Below are 20,551 nucleotides of genomic sequence, written 5' to 3' on the forward strand. Positions count from 1 at the left end.
TTGCATCCTATTTTTTATTGTTTTCCAATTTTTTTGGCCTTTTTTGGCCTTTTTTTTTTTTGGCCTTTTTTTCTCACCTCTTCTGCTCCACAGATGCCAACTAAATCTCTTTGCTAAGATGTGTCTGGATCGGCAGTACTTGGCTATTAATCAGATTTCCACGCAGCTGCCTGTAGATCTGATCCTGCGCTGCATGTTTGATGACTGCCTGCCCTACAACCTGCGTGCTTCATTCTGTCGACTCATGCTGCACATGCACGTGGACCGCGACCCCCAGGAGGCAGTGGTGCCCGTGCGCTATGCCCGCCTCTGGAATGAGATTCCCTCCAAGATCTCTGTCAAAGAGTGAGTGCACTGTTCAGTTGTGGACTGTAGGGGACCAGTTACAGTTACAGTCTTCTTTTCCAAACTGTTGTTAGATCCCTCTTCATACCTCCTTTAGCCCACACCTGGAATTAGGTGTGGAGCTGATCATTTCATAAGGCTAAAGATAACTAATTCTAACCTAATTTCTTTCTTCCTCTCTTTTCCTCCTCTATGTCAATATTTCCCTTTGGCCCCCTTTAGGTCCTTTCTGAAAGGTTTTTTTTTTTCTATGTCCTCTATTACTGAATTTACATTGTTATTTGTAATGCCTGGTTCACACTACATGATTTTGGGCCAGTTTTTTTTGGAGGCAAGTCGGGGATCACTCAGTTCCGTAGTGTAAACTACTGAAAGACACTTGCTGACCTGATGCAGATGAGTTGCAGACGCCTCACACATATTCAACATATTTAATATCTGACTCAGTCGGTGACAGGGAGTCAGGAGCAGCGGCTACCTACAGCCAATGGGATCACAGAAAGAGAACCACAGGTCCAAAACACATCTCCTGCTTTACCAGAGCCGTTTTTGGAGAGCCTAACCACTTTCTGTTTTACCTGTTAAATGACTGTTAAACTCTAGAGGAAGCCAGCGAGTGAGTTCTCTATAAATGGGGTGAAAGGAGCTAAAAGCTAAAAGGCTATGTTTTAATGGTTTATAATTGGAATTCAAATCGATAGAAAATTATGTCTGCAGTACTGAAACATTTAATATAGCATTTCATATACACATTTTCATAAAACATTTATAACATTTCAGTATAAAACTGATCAGACCTTTATAAACTCATGTTGGACTCACTTAAGTGCAGATTTCCCTCTGAAGAGACTCTCTGGCAAGGCATCACTAGTTTTTGTGTGTGTAGTTCAGGTGTATTCTCATAATGAAATGTGTTTCTAGAGAGCTGTGAGGTGAGTCACTGATTTCCCACGTTGAGAAATCGTGTCGCCGATCAGTCGTGTAGTGTGAACAGCACAACGACCGACAACGACCGTATTAAAAAGTCATGTAGTGTGAACCTGGCATAAGTCGCTTTGGACAAACCAGTCTGCCAAATGTAATCTAATCTAATGTAATGTAATGTTTATCAGTTCCAGAGAGTCATATTCTATTGGCAGTACTATTCTAGAAAGACAAGACTGTAAACAGGCTGTGTGTATTTGCACATTATCCGTTGTAAAACATTTGGACATGTAGTATATATTGTTGCCAAATATGATTTAATCATAATGTATAACAGAAAATCTGTTTTTGTCATTATACCAAGTATAACGAAATTTGAAGTGCAATCCTCTCCAGGAAACAAAAAAACAATGACATAAAACAAACCCCAATACAAATGATTACAAATTGCACACTGCTCTGTTTAAAATGAAACATTTTGCACTTATAAAGAATGAACAAATATTAAAAATATTTCACAGCCCCATGTTGTATTATTGGTCCTATATTGTGCAATTTAGTGCTCGTACTGCAGTGGGATAAAGACTGTTTTTAAGTTGCTTTGTTCTAGTTTTTTTCTGATGGTAACAGCTCAAAAACATGATGTCCAGGGTGGGATTTGTCCATTACAATAAAATATAAAACATTTTATTCTCTTTCATATGTTTTATTTCTTTTTTCTTGAATGTCAATATGTTTTACAGCTACGAGTACGAGTTCAGAGACACGTCCAGAGCGGATATGAAGAGGAAGTTTGCACCCACCATGGACTTTGTAGACGAATACCTGAAAGATGTGCTGAGCCAACCTTTCCCCTTTGGAGATGAAGAGAAGAATGAACTTACTCTGGAGGTAAGACCCTGAAAATTTCTTTCCTTTCTGAAAGAAACATCTGCCAGGCCCTGATATTTCATGCTTTTCTACTGTTTGCAATGAAATACATTATGTGCCATGTTTTTTCCTATAACTTATGTTCCATCTTGTAAAAGTAATCAGCTCATCAACCACTAATGAGAAGACGTTTGAGAAGTTCTTTCCTCTCTCTCTCTCTGTCCTAGGTGGTGAACCTGGCACGTAACCTGGTGTACTTTGGCTTCTACAGCTTCAGTGAGCTGCTGTGTCTCACACGCACCCTGCTGGCCATCCTAGACATCGTGCAGCACCCACTCACATTCATGTCCAAACTCTCCAAGGGCCCTGATGGAGGTCAGACATGATACATCAATAAGATATTGTGGCTGATTATTTTTAGCATGTTATTTGTTAGTCATTTATATTCAGTTTGCTTTGGACATTCATATAGTATTCATGGTTGGGGTACACTGAAGTTCATTGTTCCATTTTGAGTAGATCCGAAACGGACTGGCCATCTCTGTAGAGAAATGAATCATCCAGGGTTATGTACAGTAGTGTGCTGAGTGTGACTGTGTGTGTATAAATATACCTACCTATATACCTACTGTTGTTTTGAAGGTTTGGTCCATGTACTTCACAGAGGATTTCACCGCTAGCAAAGCACACAGAGTGCACCTCTGGACATCCAGCTCAATCTCTCACAGATATAAAGTGCAATAATACTTTAATTATTTAGTTCTATATTTTATTGTATTTTTACATTACATTATCCCCTCAGAAATGCTGCTTATTTATGAAAACACCATGTTTATACGATTAAATATAATAAAATCTTTCACAAAAAAAATTATCGGCTGACAAAATGTAAAAAATGTAAGGTAAAAAGGTGTGTTGCAAATGAAAATAGATTTTTTTATGTACTTGGTTACTTTATTATTTTTTTGCAGGTTTTTTTGTTTCCTCTTCCTCTTGTTTTTGTAGATTTTTGGTAGATTTTGCTGCTAAAATCTATTCATTTTGGAATATCTCGTTTGCTTCTACTTATTTTTTTGCTTCTATATGTACATCATCTGCAATTTTTATTGCATATATTTAATATTATTGTGTACATTTTTTTTTTTTTCCCCCAAAAATTTTCCCTGGACCACTTGGCACCCCTTGTGTAATTTTTTTTTTGTAATTGTGCTTCTATAAATGCTGGATGACCACCAGAGGTTGTACAGATGTGAAGAATAAATATATTTGCAGCCTTCAAAAAAGATCAAACCGACATCAGCAGGCAACATTTCATACAATCGTTCTATTTAAACATGACTAGATGCCTTCCTCTCTGAGATTACTGTGGGAAACATTTGTTAGGGATTAGACACCGCATAAGTTGTACAACAAATGACATCTGAAACTTTCTGATTATTTGGTAAAGTTAGCAAGATGTTCAAGATGTTACTAAATGTCATTATCATGTGTCATTTTGTATGTGTGTAGGTAATAACGTCCTGCGCACCATCCATGGCGTGGGTGAGATGATGACTCAGATGGTTCTGAGCCGAGGCTCTATGCTGCCCCACAGCCTTCCTGACTCTCAGCCAATGATGGGCCATGGAAAACCACTCTGTGTCCTTGACAACCAGGATGTGATGGTGATGGACACTAAGCTCAGGATCATTGAGATTCTGCAGGTGAGAACCTCACTTCGCTTTAGACCACTGAGTGAACGGAAGCTGAGAGAGATGTCAATTCTGCTAGAGGAGAAAAACAATACAGACACACACTGTAAAACTGGACATAAACATAATGCCTCAGTCACTGTCAGTTTGCTATGCTATTAACAGCTTTATGTATTGTTTACTGTGTATATTGTTGCTGTCTAAAAAGTAGTGTTAATTTTATGGCAGTATTTGTATTAAGAAAATTATTTAATAAACTGCATTAACATTCAGCATAAGGACAAAATTATTGGGACATCTGGTTGTTCATATTGTTCACATACAGCTCTGGACAAAATTAATAATGCAAAGAAAACAAGTTCGAATTCATAAAGCTTTAAGAGATCAGAAATCAATATTTGGTGGAGTAACCCTGGTTTTTAATCAGTTTTCATGCATCTTGGCATGTTCTCCTCCGCCAGTCTTACACACTGCTTTTGGATAACTTTGTCACTTCTGGTGGACCATTCAAGCAGTTCAGCTTGGTTTGATGGCTTGTGATCATCCATCTTCCTCTTGATCATATTTCAGAGGTTTTCAATTTGGTAAACTCAAAAAACTAATTTTTAAATAGTCTCTTATTTTTTCCAGAGCTGTATATTTATGAAAATATTGCTAAATAACATCAATGCTGGTCTTATGTTGTTTGTGAACAGTTTATTCTAAGTGTGCGTCTGGATTACCGGATCACCTACCTCCTCTCCATCTACAAGAAAGAGTTTGGGGAGCAAAATGTGACAGACAATACTCTCTCAGTCTCAGACTTCCCCCCAGCACAGTCCGGTGAGAGCCTGGTTCCAATGTCTATGAAATGTTTTTCACACACTCTAGTCTAGTTTTAGCTGTTAAAAGCCCATAATTAGACAAATATTTCTTTACTATACAGTACATTGTATATGTTACACAATACCTTAATTTATTTTTATATTTTAGTTAATTTGTCTATGATGTCATTTAATTCTGTGTCATTTCTGACTATAGAGCCCAATGTAGAGGAAATTGCTGAAAAGGCAGAGATAATGTTTACTGGGAGGTGAGTCAACTCTCTGTAATTGACACATTTTGGGAACTTCTTAGCACACTCAAGCCATACATGAATGCTGTGACGTCTTTAATTTCTTCATTAGTCTTTACTGACGCTTTGTACTGTTTGCTTATTCTGCTGGCAAGTGACCTCTGGAATGTGTGGGCATCTGGTCACTTCATACACCTTGAATAACAGGATAATATCTAGATAAGGCCAAAGCACAAAAATGGGAGTGTATACACATATCTAAGATGTGTTTATGCCAGATTTTATATATACAAGGACATCCATCCTTTTAAAAACACATTCAACAGTGTAAGCACATACAGAGTCTCATCAGATATAATGATCAGGTGTAAATGGGGTCCTATTTATTCCTCTAATTTTATTTAGCATGGGTTATTTTTTGTTTTTGTTTATCAGTGGTGTGGAGAGAGACTTGGTGGCTCTGGATGATGAAGGTGGCAGGACGTTCCTGCGGGTGCTGATTCACCTCATCATGCAGGACTATCCCCCCCTTGTCTCTGGATCCCTGCAGCTCATCTTCAAGCACTTCAGTCAGAGAGCCGAGGTTCTTCAGGCTTTCAAACAGGTCTCCTTCTCCCTCAAACTCTGCAGCATGGATAGTTTTATCTTTTTCTGAACCATCATAAAAACACAAGACAAAAGTAGCAGAATATGTATGTTCTCTCATATTTTTAAAATCCTCTGCTGATGCCTGGTGTGCTTGTGTAGGTCCAGCTGTTGGTCTCTGAAAAAGATGTGGAGAACTACAAGCAGATAAAGGCAGATCTGGACCAGCTGCGTCTTACTGTGGAGAAGTCTGAGCTTTGGGTGGAGAAGAGTGGAAGCTATGGCAATGAGGACATGACAGAAAACCAGAACAAGGATCAGATCATGGAGGTACGCCCCCTGCTGGCCTGCCACTTCATATATTGCCTAATACAAAAGGCCAATCAGTCTTATTTTAAATGTACATTTGGGAAGTGATTTGAGATGACTCTGAAAAAGGTTATCAGTCCTGGTATATACTGTGTTGCATCATAATAACCATAAGCTTGCTTCAGGGTAGATACACAAGGAAAGGTTGTCAGTTACACAAAAATGTTTACTCTAAAAATAGAAAGGTTTTATTTAATAAATAATAAAATACAAATCAAATCAAATTCATTTATATAGCACTTTTTACAAGTGATGTTGTCGCAAAGCAGCTTTACAGGAATGTGTTAGCAGGACAGAGAATCAGACAAAACATACAATACAAAACCCCCAGTAAGTAACGGAAGCATATGAAAACTACCTCAGAGCTGGAGGAGGAAGGAACCTTGAGACGATCCAAGGCTCACATGTACCTTGTACTTTCACATGTACTATCAAGGCTATTATATTAGGGGGGACCCATTTTCCCCTGGTCACACAACTTTAAAAAACGCTGTAAAAAAATGCTGTACTAATCTATTTTTATTGGTTTATATTTCATGTAAGAGCATCAGATACAACAAATTACTTGTATAATTGCGGGTAAACGCAGCTTTGCAGATTGTTGTACTACTTAGATTATATGAGTATATCTGTATTGCATAAAATGCTTCTCCTCCTACTGTTATATTTGCAATATATATACATAAAGGTGTACTTTATGTGCTGAAGTTTTTTCCTATAGTTTTTTTTTAACTGGAGCTACAATGTTGGTTACAGTTGAAACACCTAGCCCACACATTTTCTACATTTAAAACTTCAGTTGTGTGTGTTAATGTTTAATGTATGACTTACTGTTTAAAAATGCCAGAATGAATAACTGACTAGAGAGTCTGCATGTTTAACAGGAGGCAGGCATCCTCAGTCCAGTGCAAGACGGAAACATTAAGCCACAGATAGACAGTAACAAAGCCAACAACTACATCATTGTGAAAGAGGTGGGTATCGCTCCCATAGCCCAGTTTTTCACATTTTGTGTTACAGTGACATGAACAGTGTGTAAACCAAACGCAAAACCCATTCCATTTTTGCTAATTGTATTGTGTTGGTCAGTAGATCCTACAGCGGCTCAGTAAGCTGTGTTACTCTGTTAAGAAGAGCCGTGTGCAACAGCAGAGACTGCTGAAGAACATGGGAGCTCACGTTGTGGTGCTGGACCTTCTTCAGATCCCATATGAGAAGGTGAGCAGCTCTACAAGTCACTAAAGCTTCAGATGTTTATTTTTTTTATATATTATCACACTTTCTGTCTTGCTGTGCTGATGTATTCCCTGCTTGTTTTTCTCTTGTCTTCAGGGAGATGAGAAAATGCTGGAGATCATGACCCTGGCCCATACCTTTCTGCAGAACTTCTGTAATGATAACCCTCAGAACCAGATTCTGCTTCACAAACACCTCAACCTCTTTCTCACCCCTGGGGTATGTTGGTGTCTCATGTTAGGACACATTTTAGACAGTTTTGATGAGAAAACATACTGGATCCGTAGCCTGAGCCCAAATTTTGACATGTTTGTTGAACAAACCTTTCTGAAATAAAAAAAAGATTAATCTGGAATTGGCTTATGATGTTTGTCGATCACTGTATAATTCAGGGGCTTCCAGTACTTGTCTTTTGGACCCCACCGGTGCAATTTTCTTAGTATGTACTAATCTTTTTAATCTGATTTTAACTTCTTAATACAATCTCCTCATGTGTTTAAAGACAATCTAAATCTCTAATAAGTAGAGATGCCTGGCCATGTCATTGGATAATCAAGAGTTAAAAGTCCAGTCCAGTTAGCTGATGTAATATTAGTGTTCTTCTCCAAGTGTGTTTTATTTTATAATTAAATTGCATTAAAAAGGAATTTAAAAAGATACAGTTGGCTATAATAGCTTTAAATGTCTTGCAGACTTTCACCCTTCCAGCCAGCGTGCAATGACGCGTGAAATAGGCTATTGGTTTTCTTATCAATACTTTTTCTATATTAATCAGATATGAATCAGGTAAATCACAATGTAATTTTAGTAGGCCGTACACAGCATGGAAGGTTTACTATTCCCTGTATTCCCTGTATAGTAATTGTATCTTTTAATTGCATAGTTGTATGATTTAATTTGCATTTCTTATGAAATAAATAACAAACATGGCAGTGAAGAAGAAAAAAGGAATGTAACTGATTGATTGTTTTTATTTCTTTGAAACAAACCAACATAAAAAAACAGTGGCTTTCCTTCGTAGTAGTAATTCCGTAAAAATTGGAATGTTCAGAGTATTTATTTATTTTTTTAATCTTTTCATGCAGATTCTGGAAGCGAGGACCATGCACTACATCTTCCAAAACAACTACCACCTCTGTAATGAAATCAGTGACCGTGTGGTGCACCACTTCGTGCACTGCATCGAGACACACGGCCGCTCCATCCACTACCTGCGCTTTCTGCAGACCATAGTAAAATCTGATGGCAAGTACGTGAAGAAGTGCCAGGACAAAGTGATGACCGAGGTGAGCAAAAAAGGGAGTTCTCTCTCACTGTTCTTAAAAGAATAGATCATATACAGTCATGTGATACAATTTGGACACCCCATTAAATCATTTTGTCTTTGTAAACATATGTATGTAATCATTTTTTTATCTCTGAGCACCTTACTTATTGAATACCTTTGAGTCTGATATTGTATTTGATTTTCTTGTTGTCTCTAACGTCCTGTGTGTATTCTCTCTGTGTATATCTGTCATTGTGTGTAGCTGGTGAATGGTGGTGAGGAGGTGCTGCTGTTCTATAATGACCGGGCCTCGTTCCCCGCGCTGCTGCAGCTGATGAATTCAGAGCGGGAGCGCCATGATGAGAACAGTGCTCTGTCCTACCATATTAACCTGGTGGAGCTGCTGGCTGCCTGCACTGAGGGCAAGAACGTCTACACGGAGATCAAATGCAACTCGCTACTGCCGCTGGACGATATTGTCAATGTGGTAACCCATGACGACTGCATTCCTGAGGTTGGTTAAATTGTTCTCTCGCAGGGCATATGTTGTGATGGTTTAGCTTTCTGCAGTCTGATAACCTGGAGAATTGTAATGTGTTTTACTTCAATGCCAAGAAGAAAAGAATTAGTAAACTCAAGGGTCAGAATGAAAAGACTACAAATCCACAGTAAAAATACAAAGATTAGACATCAGTAACAATGAGTACTGGTACTGGGGAGACTTTTGAATTTGATCCATTTGATTTGTAACCTTAAATAATACACTTTTTGTGTGGTACTCAAGTGTTTCAAGTGTATTTTAAAAATAAAAGCCTCTAGAGATGGACTGATCACATCAATTTGGTGATGCATCATCATGCAGGGCTTCTGTAATGTTCACGTCTCTGAGATCAAAAAGCAAAGTACATTTCATCCTTAATTATCATTTTTAAAATTATTTTAATTATTTAAACCTTGGGGGCTACTATGATCGGGAGATTGCTGGTTTGAATCCCAGTCATGTGGCTTGCCATCAGCTGCCGAAGCCCTGAGAGAGCACAATTGTCTTTTCTATTTCTGAGTGGGTTGGTGGCACTCTCTCCCCACATCACTCCAAAGGGTGATGCCACTCAGCACAAGGCGTCTCTGAGCTGATGTATCAGACCTGTGATGCTGTGCTTTCCTTCGAGCTCGCTGTGGTGCTATTAGGCAATGCTGCATCAGCAGCAGTTCGAAAAGAGGGGGTGTCAGGGTGTCGTTACTCACTGAACGAAGCTTAGTGATGTGCTCTTGACAGGGGTATATAGTTAGTAAGGTCTTTGCTTCTTTGCTTTGCTTTCAACACTTCCTTTCCTGCAGCTGTAAGTGAGTGTTGTGTTGCCACCTAGCAGTTAAACGAGTAACTGCAGCATCTTATGACAGTGTCCTGACAAAAACACTGTAGCAACCAACAAAATATGGATCGTTCTGGAGTTTTAACATTTTAATTCAGACTGGTTTCATGGCATCACAGATACAATCCTTTCAGAGAAATAGTGGAGTTTTCACCAGTGTCTACAGTTAAACAAATCTAACCTCAGAAACCACACACACAGTATATCCACAGTATATATCACAAAATTCTGCCTCTTTTTCTTCCTCTTCTTTTCTACAGGTAAAGATTGCCTATGTGAATTTTGTGAATCACTGCTATGTGGACACAGAGGTGGAGATGAAGGAGATTTACACCAGCAACCACATCTGGAAGCTCTTTGAGAGCTTCCGCGTTGATATGGACAGAGTAAGAACACCTTATAAACTCTTTACTCTAGCATGACCAGAAGCTTCAGATGTCTGTCTACAAAATAAAAAAGAAATCCTGGGATGAACCTTTTTTATATTATGTGGTTGGTTGATTAGTGTAACCTAAATGCAGATGTTGTCGATGGAACTGTGAGTGTGTTTTTTTTTTTTTTTTTTTTTTCAGGTGTGCAACAGCACCACAGACAGAAAGCACGCCGACACTATGATGGAGAAGTACGTCACAGAGACCATTATGGCCATCGTCAAAGGCTTCTTCGCTTCACAGTTTTCTGTCAACAACTCCAATCTGCAGGTAGGCAGCACACGCATATGCAGATCCACGGCTGCTTTAGAGAAGCACACTCACTTGTTTACACACCTTTTTACCTTGGTCCTCCTCCTACCAACCTGTCAGCCATCTGCGACTGTGTGCTGCCAATATCTCACTTACCAGTTTAGCCCCCGTCTTTCTTTCAAACTGACTTTCAGCCTTCACAGGTATCATCATCATCTCTAACTCTCTCACTCTCTCACTCTGGTTCTCTCACACACACTCTCACAGACCCATCAGCCCATCTTTATCCAGCTGCTTCAGGCAGCCTTCAGAGTCTATAACTGCTCCTGGGTGTCCTCTCTGCAAAAGTCCAACATCGAGGCCTGCATCAAGACCCTTTCTGATGTTGGTAAGTTATTATCCCCAGGACATCTCATGGGGATTAAAGAAAACCCAGATATTCACCACTTTTTTTTAAGGATTTGAGATTTCGATGTCTAAACTGAACTAAATCACATGTGTTAAAAAGTTAATACCTGTGTATTTGCACTAAGTGAGCCAGTTCACCAAATTCACTTGACAGTTGGACCCACATATACTAGCCATACACCCAATCTAAAGCAGGCTGAAAGGTCTCAAAAAAGAAAAATGATCTCGATATTCTTCAAATACAGCTCTGAAAAAAAATAAGAGACCACTTCTGTTTCTGCATAAGTTTCTCTGATTTTGCTATTTATAGTTATATGTTTCAGTAAAATGAACATTGTTGTTTTATTCTATAAACTACAGACAACATTTCTCCCAAATTCCAAATACAAATATTGTCATTCAGAACTTTTATTTGCAGAAAATGAGAAATGGCTGAAATAACAAAAAAGATGCAGAGCTTTGAGACCTCAAATAATGCAAAGAAAAAAAGTTCATATTCATAAAATTATAAGAGTTCAGAAATCAATATTTGGTGGATTAACCCTGTTTTTTAATCATAGTTTTCATGCATCTTGGCATGTTTTCCTCCACCAGTCTTACACACTGCTTTTGGATAACTTTATGCCACTCCTGGTGCAAAAATGTAAGCAGTTCAGTTTGGTTTGATGGCTTGTGATCATCAGGCTCCCTCTTGAGTATATTCCAGAGGTTTTCAGTTTGAGAAACATCATCATTAAGTGATCTCTTATTTTTTTCCAGAGATGTATATGAGCGATTCTCAATAAGACATAACAACTTCAATGTTTTTTATTTATAAACAAGCATCACCATTTAAGGTAATGCAAAGGATGCTTCTTTTACATTTGATTTCAGCTTTAATTGCTTTTTTTCTTCTTATTTTATATTAAACACAGTGCAAACTTAATGTCCTTGGATTTAAATTAAGGACAAGTGTAAAATATAAAAATCACAGCCACAGTGTAGTTCCTCTGCCCATCTTTGCTACTGTGTTGCAGGCCTAAAATGCAGGAATGGATTTATATCAACAAATGAAATGAAGTTGATCAGTCAAAACATAAAATATCTTGGGTTCTTACTGTTTGCAATAAAATTAATGTAAATGTAAAAAAACCTTTTTTCCCCCACAACTTTTCTCATTTGAGCATTTAGATAACCCCTTATATTTTAAAATGGTATTCTGTGGACTGATGCACAGTTGATGTTTGAAACCTCTATAGTATTTTATAACAGTGCTGTTACAGATTAGTGAGCCAACATTTCTCAAGACTAAACTCAAATGATAACTGTTACGGATGGCACAACCAGTTATTGGGATTTTGGGACAATTATTTTTTAACAGGGTGAAACTGTTTTTTTTTTTCTTCATAAATCTTTACATTCCACAATTACAGTGATCATTGTATTTTGTATTGCATTGTGTCTATAGTCACATATATGCATACGTCTGTCTTTCCTTCAGCTAAGAACCGTAACATTGCTATCCCAGTGGACCTGGACAGTCAGGTAAACACATTCTCTCTGAAATCCCACACCAACATGGTGCAGCGTGCAGCCAAAGACTGGAGACAGTCTGCCCGGCGACCCCGCAAAGAGCCCCTGGGAGCCCCGGATTACAAGAACATCATTGAGAAACTGCAGGTACTGTGGATCACTCTATTACAGCTATAATGACTGCTATCATTTAGGATTCTAAACCTCACACCATGCTGGCCTGGTACACTGGATGGTGGCAGTGTGCTTTCTTACAAATCTGAACCACTTTGATAATATGTAAATCAGCACACTACAGAGCCTGCCTACACACTGTACCAGCTTTATTACTTTGACCTTGTGTACGAGGTGCTGAAACGTTGTTTTGCTGTGATTTCTGTTGTCTGTGTCTGTGTGTGGGTAGGGTGTGGTTTCGTTCTTAAAGGAGCAGTTCAGTCCACGAGTTCAAGCTGAGTTCTCTGTGCTGGTGGACGTTCTGCACAGTCCGGAGCTGCTTTTTCCAGAGGCAGCACGAATGCGCTGTGAGAGCGGAGCCTTCATGACTAAGTGAGACTTGCACACTCATTCTGAAAACCCTGTTTTGAAATGCAGTATGGAGCATTTTGTCTTCAAATTTTGATCAACTTGCCCCATAGATGTATAATATGGAGAACTGCATCTACTGCCCTGTTACTCTGGGCTTAGGTGCTGTTTCTGCGCTATGCAACTTTGGTGAAGCAGGTAGAACTGCATAACTCTGCACATTCAAATCAGTGAAATCTTGTAACATTATTCTACCACATCATTTCATATACGTATTTCTCTCTCAGTGACAGTTGCTTTTCCAGAAATGTGTAAATTTCAGCTATTGACTGAAGGTGTAGCCCAAAAGCTTGAAGTTCTCATGAAAATCTCCTTTAATAGATTAGTTCTCCAGGCCTAGATAGAGTCTAAGCTTCAACTAAAATGAGAAGCCATTTTTATTCTAGGTTTACCCCTTTAACGACCAAGATTTTTGTCATTTGACATTATACCCTTAAATCACGAGTATTTCTATTTAACCATTACATAAAAAGCTTGCATGTTTGATAAGGAACGTTACTGAAAATTATAATTGTAATATAAAGTATAGAAACATATTTAAGTAAATCTGCAACTGATGAATAAAATATAATGAATAAAATCATAAAATTGGCTTTTTCCTGAAGTTAAATTTGAAATCAATACTTTCTTAAATAAAAACCAACCAGTTCATGGCCTCTAAACCTGTCTTTTGATTATGTTTGTCTAGTTTTTACGCCTATTTTCTAACATGCAGAATTTGGGTTTTATTCCTGTTACCGATCTGGAATTGTTAAGTGGAGTAGAGAGAAAACAGGTAGCTTCTCCAAGTGTCCTGTAGGAGATTTTAAAGCTTTTAAAGATTTAGAGTGTAAATAACCTACTTTACTGCAGAGAATAACAGTTTTGTATAATCTACACCTGTAGCCTGTATTCAGGTCATGGCTTGTTAATAGGTAAAGCTAGTTTGAGTTGGTGTTGTACTTTAGCCTAATACTAAGCCTAATCTATATATATAGATATAGAAAAACAGTTTGTTAGAGAAGCATACTTAAGACAGGAAGGTCACTAATTCTAATTCTAAACACTAATCACCAGGATGAATCTTAACATTCTTGTGATTTAAAACATTCACATATAGTCTTATTTATGTGAAGTGTTAAAAATGAGTATAGATTTGAAATGCTTCCTCTGTCTGTACTCTGCTTAGACACATTTACCTTGCATTTAACTTATCCTTGGCGGTGACACAGACAGAAGTATGGGCAGTGAGAATACACACTTATGGTATTCGCTGTTAGGTTCCTTGCTCAAGGACACCTCAGCTGTGGATGTCGGTTCTGGGCATTAAACCAATCACCAGGCCTGGACCACCATCTAGCTGCTATTATTGCTGCCATTTTTAAAGAAATGTGGCATTAATTTGTGAAATGCCGTTTTCTTCTAATCTCTCCTAGTCATTGTCATTGTTTTTTTTGTAGCTGCATTAGATTTGTTCGACCCTGGTAAGGTCATAACGGCAGTGTTTGGGGTTTGAGTGGGTGGTGAAGCTGCACCACCAAGAGCTTGTCTGTCGGAGAGCATGAGAACAGCACTTACCTGAGTCTGTGACTGCACAGTGTGCCTGTATGATTGCATAACCACGTCTGCATGATTCACTCTGAAAGCCACAGCGCGCAGCCCACCTGCTGTAGCTCTGCACACATTACTGTATTACTTTTCTTATGTAATTCCAATAAGGACTATTTAATTTGAGTTATTTCGAGGTTATATCAAAGTGTTAATAGTTTCTCCTGCTTACAATAAAGGAAATTAAATCAGTCTGAAGGGTTAAATACTGACAGTGTCCCAGATTTTAGGTTTTGTTCACTTATTGATTGATTTCTGTGCCTCCAGGCTAATTAAACACACGAAGAAACTGATGGAGAAGGAGGAGAAGCTGTGTATTAAAATCCTGCAGACGCTCCGGGAGATGCTGGACAAGAAAGAGACCTTCGATGATCGGGTCAGTGAGAGGCATTTCCTACAGTCCCTCTTCTTTTGTTTCTTTTCTGTCCCTGTTATTAAATTATTAAATTATATTATATACATATATTTTATTCCCTATAATTGTTTTAAACAGTAGATTATCGTTTTAATTCTTAGCTTTTTTTGTACAGCCTAAGCAATAATCTAAATGGTTCAAAAATTATATTTTAATGGTTTTGATCTTAGGCATTTAGAAGGATGAATGAAAGGATCTTTTGAACTCCTTGTTCACAGGGTCATAAGATTGCAGTCCATCACAGGGTATCAGGGATGTTGAGAGTAAACTAGACTATCTATGCAGACACACTGACCAGAGTAAAAATCAAACCCACAACATGAGCAATGAATTGCTTGTCCCACACCTTTTGAGATACTGACACTTTTCCAGTTCCAGATTATTTGGTCTGATTGTTTGGTGTGACACAAACAGTTTTTCCACATTTTTTTCTATAGTAATGGTTTGGGTGCAAAACTTTTGGCACCCTTTAATTGCAACACTGAAAAAAAAAAACACTTGTACCACCTAACCAGCACCATCTGGGGCACAGCCTGGGACGCCATACCAACCACCTGGGATATTAAAGCAACTGCATGGCAACTCTTTAGAAACCCCTAAGCAACATCTTAAACATTTGCCACACTGTAGCACCCCTAAGCAACACCATAGCAACCACCTAGTAACCACTCACCAACATCCAGAGAAACTATAAGCCTCCTTGTGTCTGCCTGGAATAGCATAGAAGGCACTTACATTAGCAACACCATAGCATCCAGCTGCCCATCCAACACATTTTTACTTCTTATTAAAGGTTATGTTAGTGATAATACCGCGTTAATAGCTGCAAATACTTGTACTGTTCTTTGTTGAAATTCTAGAAGCTGTGCAGTATGGAAAGTCTAATCTTCAGCCTTTTTTGACCAGTAGATCAGTTCTGACACCAACCATCTGGTACAGAACGTCAGTGAGAAATAGCGCACTATGAAGCGTCTGCACTGTTTATCTGCTTGGCTGATGCGCAGCGTTGTTGCTGGTGGATTCCATTACGGTTTGTGTGGTAGATGTAAAGTTTGCTGCAGCAGGGATGTGGAGGCTAGCTGTGATGAGTCAGAGCCGTGTGCTGGAGTGGCTGGTTTGTGAAGGAGTCTCGAGAGTATATCCAGAGGTCAGGGCTGGAGCTGTGTGGTTGCCATGGGTGACAGCAGCCACCAGGAGAGGGTGCTAGAGGGATGCGGAAACTTGAGGGATGCTTTTGAACCTGTTGACCCCCCCCCCCCCCTTTCTTTTTTCTGCAAGCTGTGGGGTGTATTGCGCCTGTGTGTGTGTGGGATGAATGAACTAAGCCCTCCTCTCAGGCCTCACTGGTGCTGTTGGCTCCGGCTGGATGAGCTCTCGGGGTCTGGAGCTCCAGACAGCTAATCAGTATTCAGTGGACAGAGCGGGGAGTCGTTGCATAAGCCAGAGGCACGCGAGGACAGAGCGAGCAAGTGAGAGAGAGAGAGAGAGAGAGAGAGATAGGGAAGAGGAGCACACCAGCAGCCTAAAAACACCCAGCACAACAAATCAATACTGCAGAGAGCTGACTGCAGCCAGAGAGAGAGAGAAAGAGAAGAGAGAGGGATGAGAGATATAGAAAGTGAGAGAGTGATCAGAGTTACTGAAGCTTTGACACAGCAGAAATAGTACTGCAGCCCCACCTCTCCTCCACACCTTCCACTCACTCTGTTCTCATGCAGCAGCTGCTTCTGCTTTTGAGGTCATGATTAGAGACGAAGCAGTCATTTAGAGCAGCTTTATTTATGCACAGGGTTAAAGCTCATCCCAGAGCAGCACTGTGAGAGAGGCTCGGAATTAAATTAGCAATTAGTGAGTTGTTGACTTCTGTAATAAACTTCAACATCAAGAAGTTTAAAGTCAAAAGGAGTCAGTGGCCCCTCTTCATTTTTTACATCTGTTTTCCAGTCATAACAAATTTTAATTACAAGTTATTCATTTTCTAAGTGATGTTTCTGAGGAGTTCAAATGTAAGATGGCAGTGGTTCCCAACCCTGTTCATGGAGGTTTTGTAAAGTCAAAAAAATTAAATAAATAAAATATGGGTGAAAAAAGTTGTGTACAGTAGGGGTGAAAGAAAATGTTGTTATCATATAGCGATATTGCGTTTTGCAATACTGTATTGATGTTTAAAAAACACACAATTGATTTTTTGTAAAAACTTTTGTAAAGATTGGTGTCAGGCAGTGCATCATGTAATGTTGTGTTTGAACCCCGACCACTAGAGGGCAGTGTTGTACTCTGTTGTTAGAGCCTACTATTACAACTGCATAAAAAGTAAACTTTTCTTTCATCAAGCTTGATATGATAGTGTATGATAGAGTGTTTTTTATAATTTTGATTAAAACAAAATTTGATTACAGTATTGCAACTCGTCTCAGTATACTCCTGGATTCTTGTCAAACCACTGCCCTAATTTAAAGTTTTTAAAGACCTTTTTCACACCATTTTTTACACTTGAAAAACTGAGACCTTGCCCAAATATGTTGATATGAGCCTGCATTATTTTCTGCACTTTTAAATGCAATAATGACAAGCTTATATGACAGAAAACACATTTACTGTTAAATGCTAAGGTCAAAAATACGTAGGAGATCTGAAAGGCAGGGGAAATACACACCGAACTGAGCTTTCAAGACAAAGGCCTGAACCTCCCAAACATCAGACCTCAACATCAATGAATGTGTTTGGTATTATTTGAATGGGACTGAGCAGAAACTGCTCAGAACGTCTAAGATTGATCTTTGGATGTATGGAAAACCCCAAATACTTCACCTTAAGTCTCCTGAAAGGAATTGCAGCTTTAAAAAAGCCAATAATGGAGCTCTAAACATTCAAAAATGTATGGTTTGAAAGCAGAAAAAATGGGCGTAGGGATCTGATAGACACTGTTAAGAGCAAAATGGTGATGGTTAGATGATTGGGTCAATCAGAGCATCTCAGAGGACATCTTCAGAGGACTTGTGGAGTCCATGTTCCGAAAATCTACACAGTATTAGGCAGGTGATTTTAATGTTATGGCTGATCTGCAGTGTTTTATCCAGATGAACACATAATAAATGCATTAGTTGACCAGGAACACCCAGTGAAAGTCTGTGCAGATGTTTGCATATCAGAAGAATAAAAAAAAATCACAATACATTTATTAACAAATAATATACTGTGTGTACTCAGCCCTTGCACTGTATATATGTATATGTGTGTATGTATATATATATATATGTGTGTGTGGTGTGTGTATTTATATCCGCACTCTCCAGCCAGTGTCAGTGTGTGCTGTGTCCTGGTTGCCCTGAGTGTGGTGCTGCAGTCTCATGCAGCCTCAAGCTGACTACCAACTCCCCACAGACTGAGCGAGAGAGGGAGCGAGTGAGGGAGCGAGAGAGAGAGAGCGAGAGCATGTGAGGAGCCATGTGAGTGAGGGCAGAGCACTGTGCAGCAGCAGAGCCAGGGATTGGAGGGGAGCGGCGTCTGCTGAGTCCATGAGGAGACGGAGTGGGGGGCATGTGTTTACGTAACTGAGCCGCAGTGTCTGAGCCAGCCTCACGCGGCCCATCACGTTCTCTCCCTCCCTCCCTCTCTCTCTCTCTCTCTCTCTCTCTATTTCCCTCTCTCGCTCTCTCTCTCACACACACACACACACACCGTTCTCTCCCTCTTTGACTCTCTCTCTCTCTCTCCCCTTGCACTCTCACTTATATTTTCTCCGCCTGTCACCTGCTCTCACTGCCGCTGTTCTCTCCTCTCGCCTCTGTTTGTCTTGATTCTCACCATTTCGATTGCTGATTATCATTTTATCACTTTATCACTCTCACACAAGGGTGGAAAACTTATTTGAGGGGTGAGGGGCCACTTTACACTGGGGGCCAAGTGTCAAGGGGGCCGACAGATATTTTTTTTTATTTATTGAAAAACTCAACAATACTGTTCACTACTTTTGAAAAGGGACATTAAAATTTTAACTTCATACCAAATGTAATCTAACATTTATACATTCTATATATCGTTATGTTATATATATATATATATGTTATATATATATATATATATATATATATACATTCATTTAAATTATATTCACCTCCAAAAACATATTTTCTCATCTTGGGCATCAAAATCCTTATTAATGTAAAGGCTGTTAAGGCCAACTCACACTGTCACATTTTTGCAAACAAAAAAAAGTCATTAAGTACAGTACCAGTCAAAAGTTTGGACACATCTTCTCATTTAATGTTTTTGTTTATTTTAGTTTTTTTTTTCTACATTGTAAATTAACACTGAAGTCATCCAGACTATGAAGAAACCTATATGAAATCATAGAAACTTAAAAGTGTTAAACAAACCAAATAAAGTACTCTGAGGCTGGTAGCTCTGATGGACTTATCCTGTGCAACAGAGGAAACTTTTGGTCTTCCTTTCATGTGATGGTCCTGATAAGAGCCAGTTTCATCATAACATTTTCAATGGTCTTTATGACTGCATTTTAGGATACTTTTAAAGTTCTTAAAAAAAAAGTTAATTTCTTCAAGTTTTTTTTTCTTTACTTAGTTGAGTAGTTCTTGCCATAATATGGATTAGATCATTACTCAAATAGAGCTATTCAGCATAGCTGGTAACTGAAACCATTCCAGGTGACTCTATCTCATTAAGCTGACTGAGAAAATCCAGCCAAGATATCATCTAAGCAAGAGGTGCTACTTTGAAGAAAGTTTATTCTTTCTTTTTATTAATCTACAATGCAGAACATTTTAAAATAGTGAAAGAATGCTATTTCTGTAAGAACAAATATATTTTAATATAAAATTTACAACGTGAAATCCTTATTAATATTATACTTTTCATTCAGAGACTTGTTCACAATCAAGCTTGGCATGTGATAGGATATTAAATCTCATTTTAGTGGCTGCAGATCTTGCTGTCGTAATGTTTCAGAAGTAGCACACATGCTAACCTATTTACAGGATCATTTTTTTGCATTAATAATTCATTATTAATGCTATTCAACATCAAAAAGCTGCAAATGAACAATGTAACATTGTGATTGAATTTAAATTATTGGCTAGGTTAGTTATTAGCTTAGAATTAGCTACTGTACGCCTCTGCTCTACTAGCACTCAGTCTGCCTTTTCCAGTCAGTCTATGTTTAGTGTTTAGTGTTAAACTTTTTTTCAGTGTGCCACAAAGCTACCACTTATTTAACCAAGCACTCAACATCTGCTGCCACAACGGTGCTTGCTCGGGTCAGCCCTACTGCATATTGCCTAACTTTAGCATCTAGCTTCTTTTTGTACTGGGCTGCATGTTTTATGTCGAGACATAATAGTTTTAGGGCGTTTGAAATTTTTGCTGCTTAGTTTTTGGTCATGCCAGATTTTCTTTTTGTGTTGAAGAGACAAACTCTAATTATTTAACTTAATAAAGATAAATACAGCTTTTCCTTACAGTCCCAGTTGAGAACACAAATGTATTTGACAAAATATATTGACAGGCCTGATTAAAACCTTTATCAGGTTTTATCTGGCTTATGGGCAGCGTCTTTGACACCCCTACTGTAATAGGTGCTCGTTCTGACAAACTCTGTCCATCACAATCACTCTCACTCTTTCATATATCT

At 38.7% G+C, this 20,551-nt stretch overlaps 1 protein-coding gene across 1 annotated transcript in view; it reads left to right on the top strand.

Moving 5' to 3' along the window:
- The window catches only part of itpr2 (inositol 1,4,5-trisphosphate receptor, type 2), a 110,700-nt gene that overhangs the window by 30,263 nt on the left and 59,886 nt on the right, over positions 1-20,551 (top strand). Inside the window, exons 19-37 of the mRNA XM_007250570.4 lie at positions 94-345; positions 2,013-2,160; positions 2,367-2,514; positions 3,649-3,842; positions 4,526-4,652; positions 4,851-4,902; positions 5,320-5,488; positions 5,632-5,799; positions 6,723-6,812; positions 6,931-7,056; positions 7,171-7,293; positions 8,160-8,360; positions 8,604-8,855; positions 9,975-10,100; positions 10,287-10,415; positions 10,665-10,785; positions 12,286-12,464; positions 12,721-12,863; positions 14,754-14,862. Of these exons, the coding sequence (XP_007250632.3) occupies positions 94-345; positions 2,013-2,160; positions 2,367-2,514; positions 3,649-3,842; positions 4,526-4,652; positions 4,851-4,902; positions 5,320-5,488; positions 5,632-5,799; positions 6,723-6,812; positions 6,931-7,056; positions 7,171-7,293; positions 8,160-8,360; positions 8,604-8,855; positions 9,975-10,100; positions 10,287-10,415; positions 10,665-10,785; positions 12,286-12,464; positions 12,721-12,863; positions 14,754-14,862 (2,857 nt within the window). The remainder of the gene's footprint in view (positions 1-93; positions 346-2,012; positions 2,161-2,366; positions 2,515-3,648; positions 3,843-4,525; positions 4,653-4,850; positions 4,903-5,319; positions 5,489-5,631; positions 5,800-6,722; positions 6,813-6,930; positions 7,057-7,170; positions 7,294-8,159; positions 8,361-8,603; positions 8,856-9,974; positions 10,101-10,286; positions 10,416-10,664; positions 10,786-12,285; positions 12,465-12,720; positions 12,864-14,753; positions 14,863-20,551) is intronic.

Source organism: Astyanax mexicanus, chromosome 9 (genome assembly GCF_023375975.1).
Source record: "Astyanax mexicanus isolate ESR-SI-001 chromosome 9, AstMex3_surface, whole genome shotgun sequence".
NCBI classification, from domain to species: domain Eukaryota; kingdom Metazoa; phylum Chordata; class Actinopteri; order Characiformes; family Acestrorhamphidae; genus Astyanax; species Astyanax mexicanus.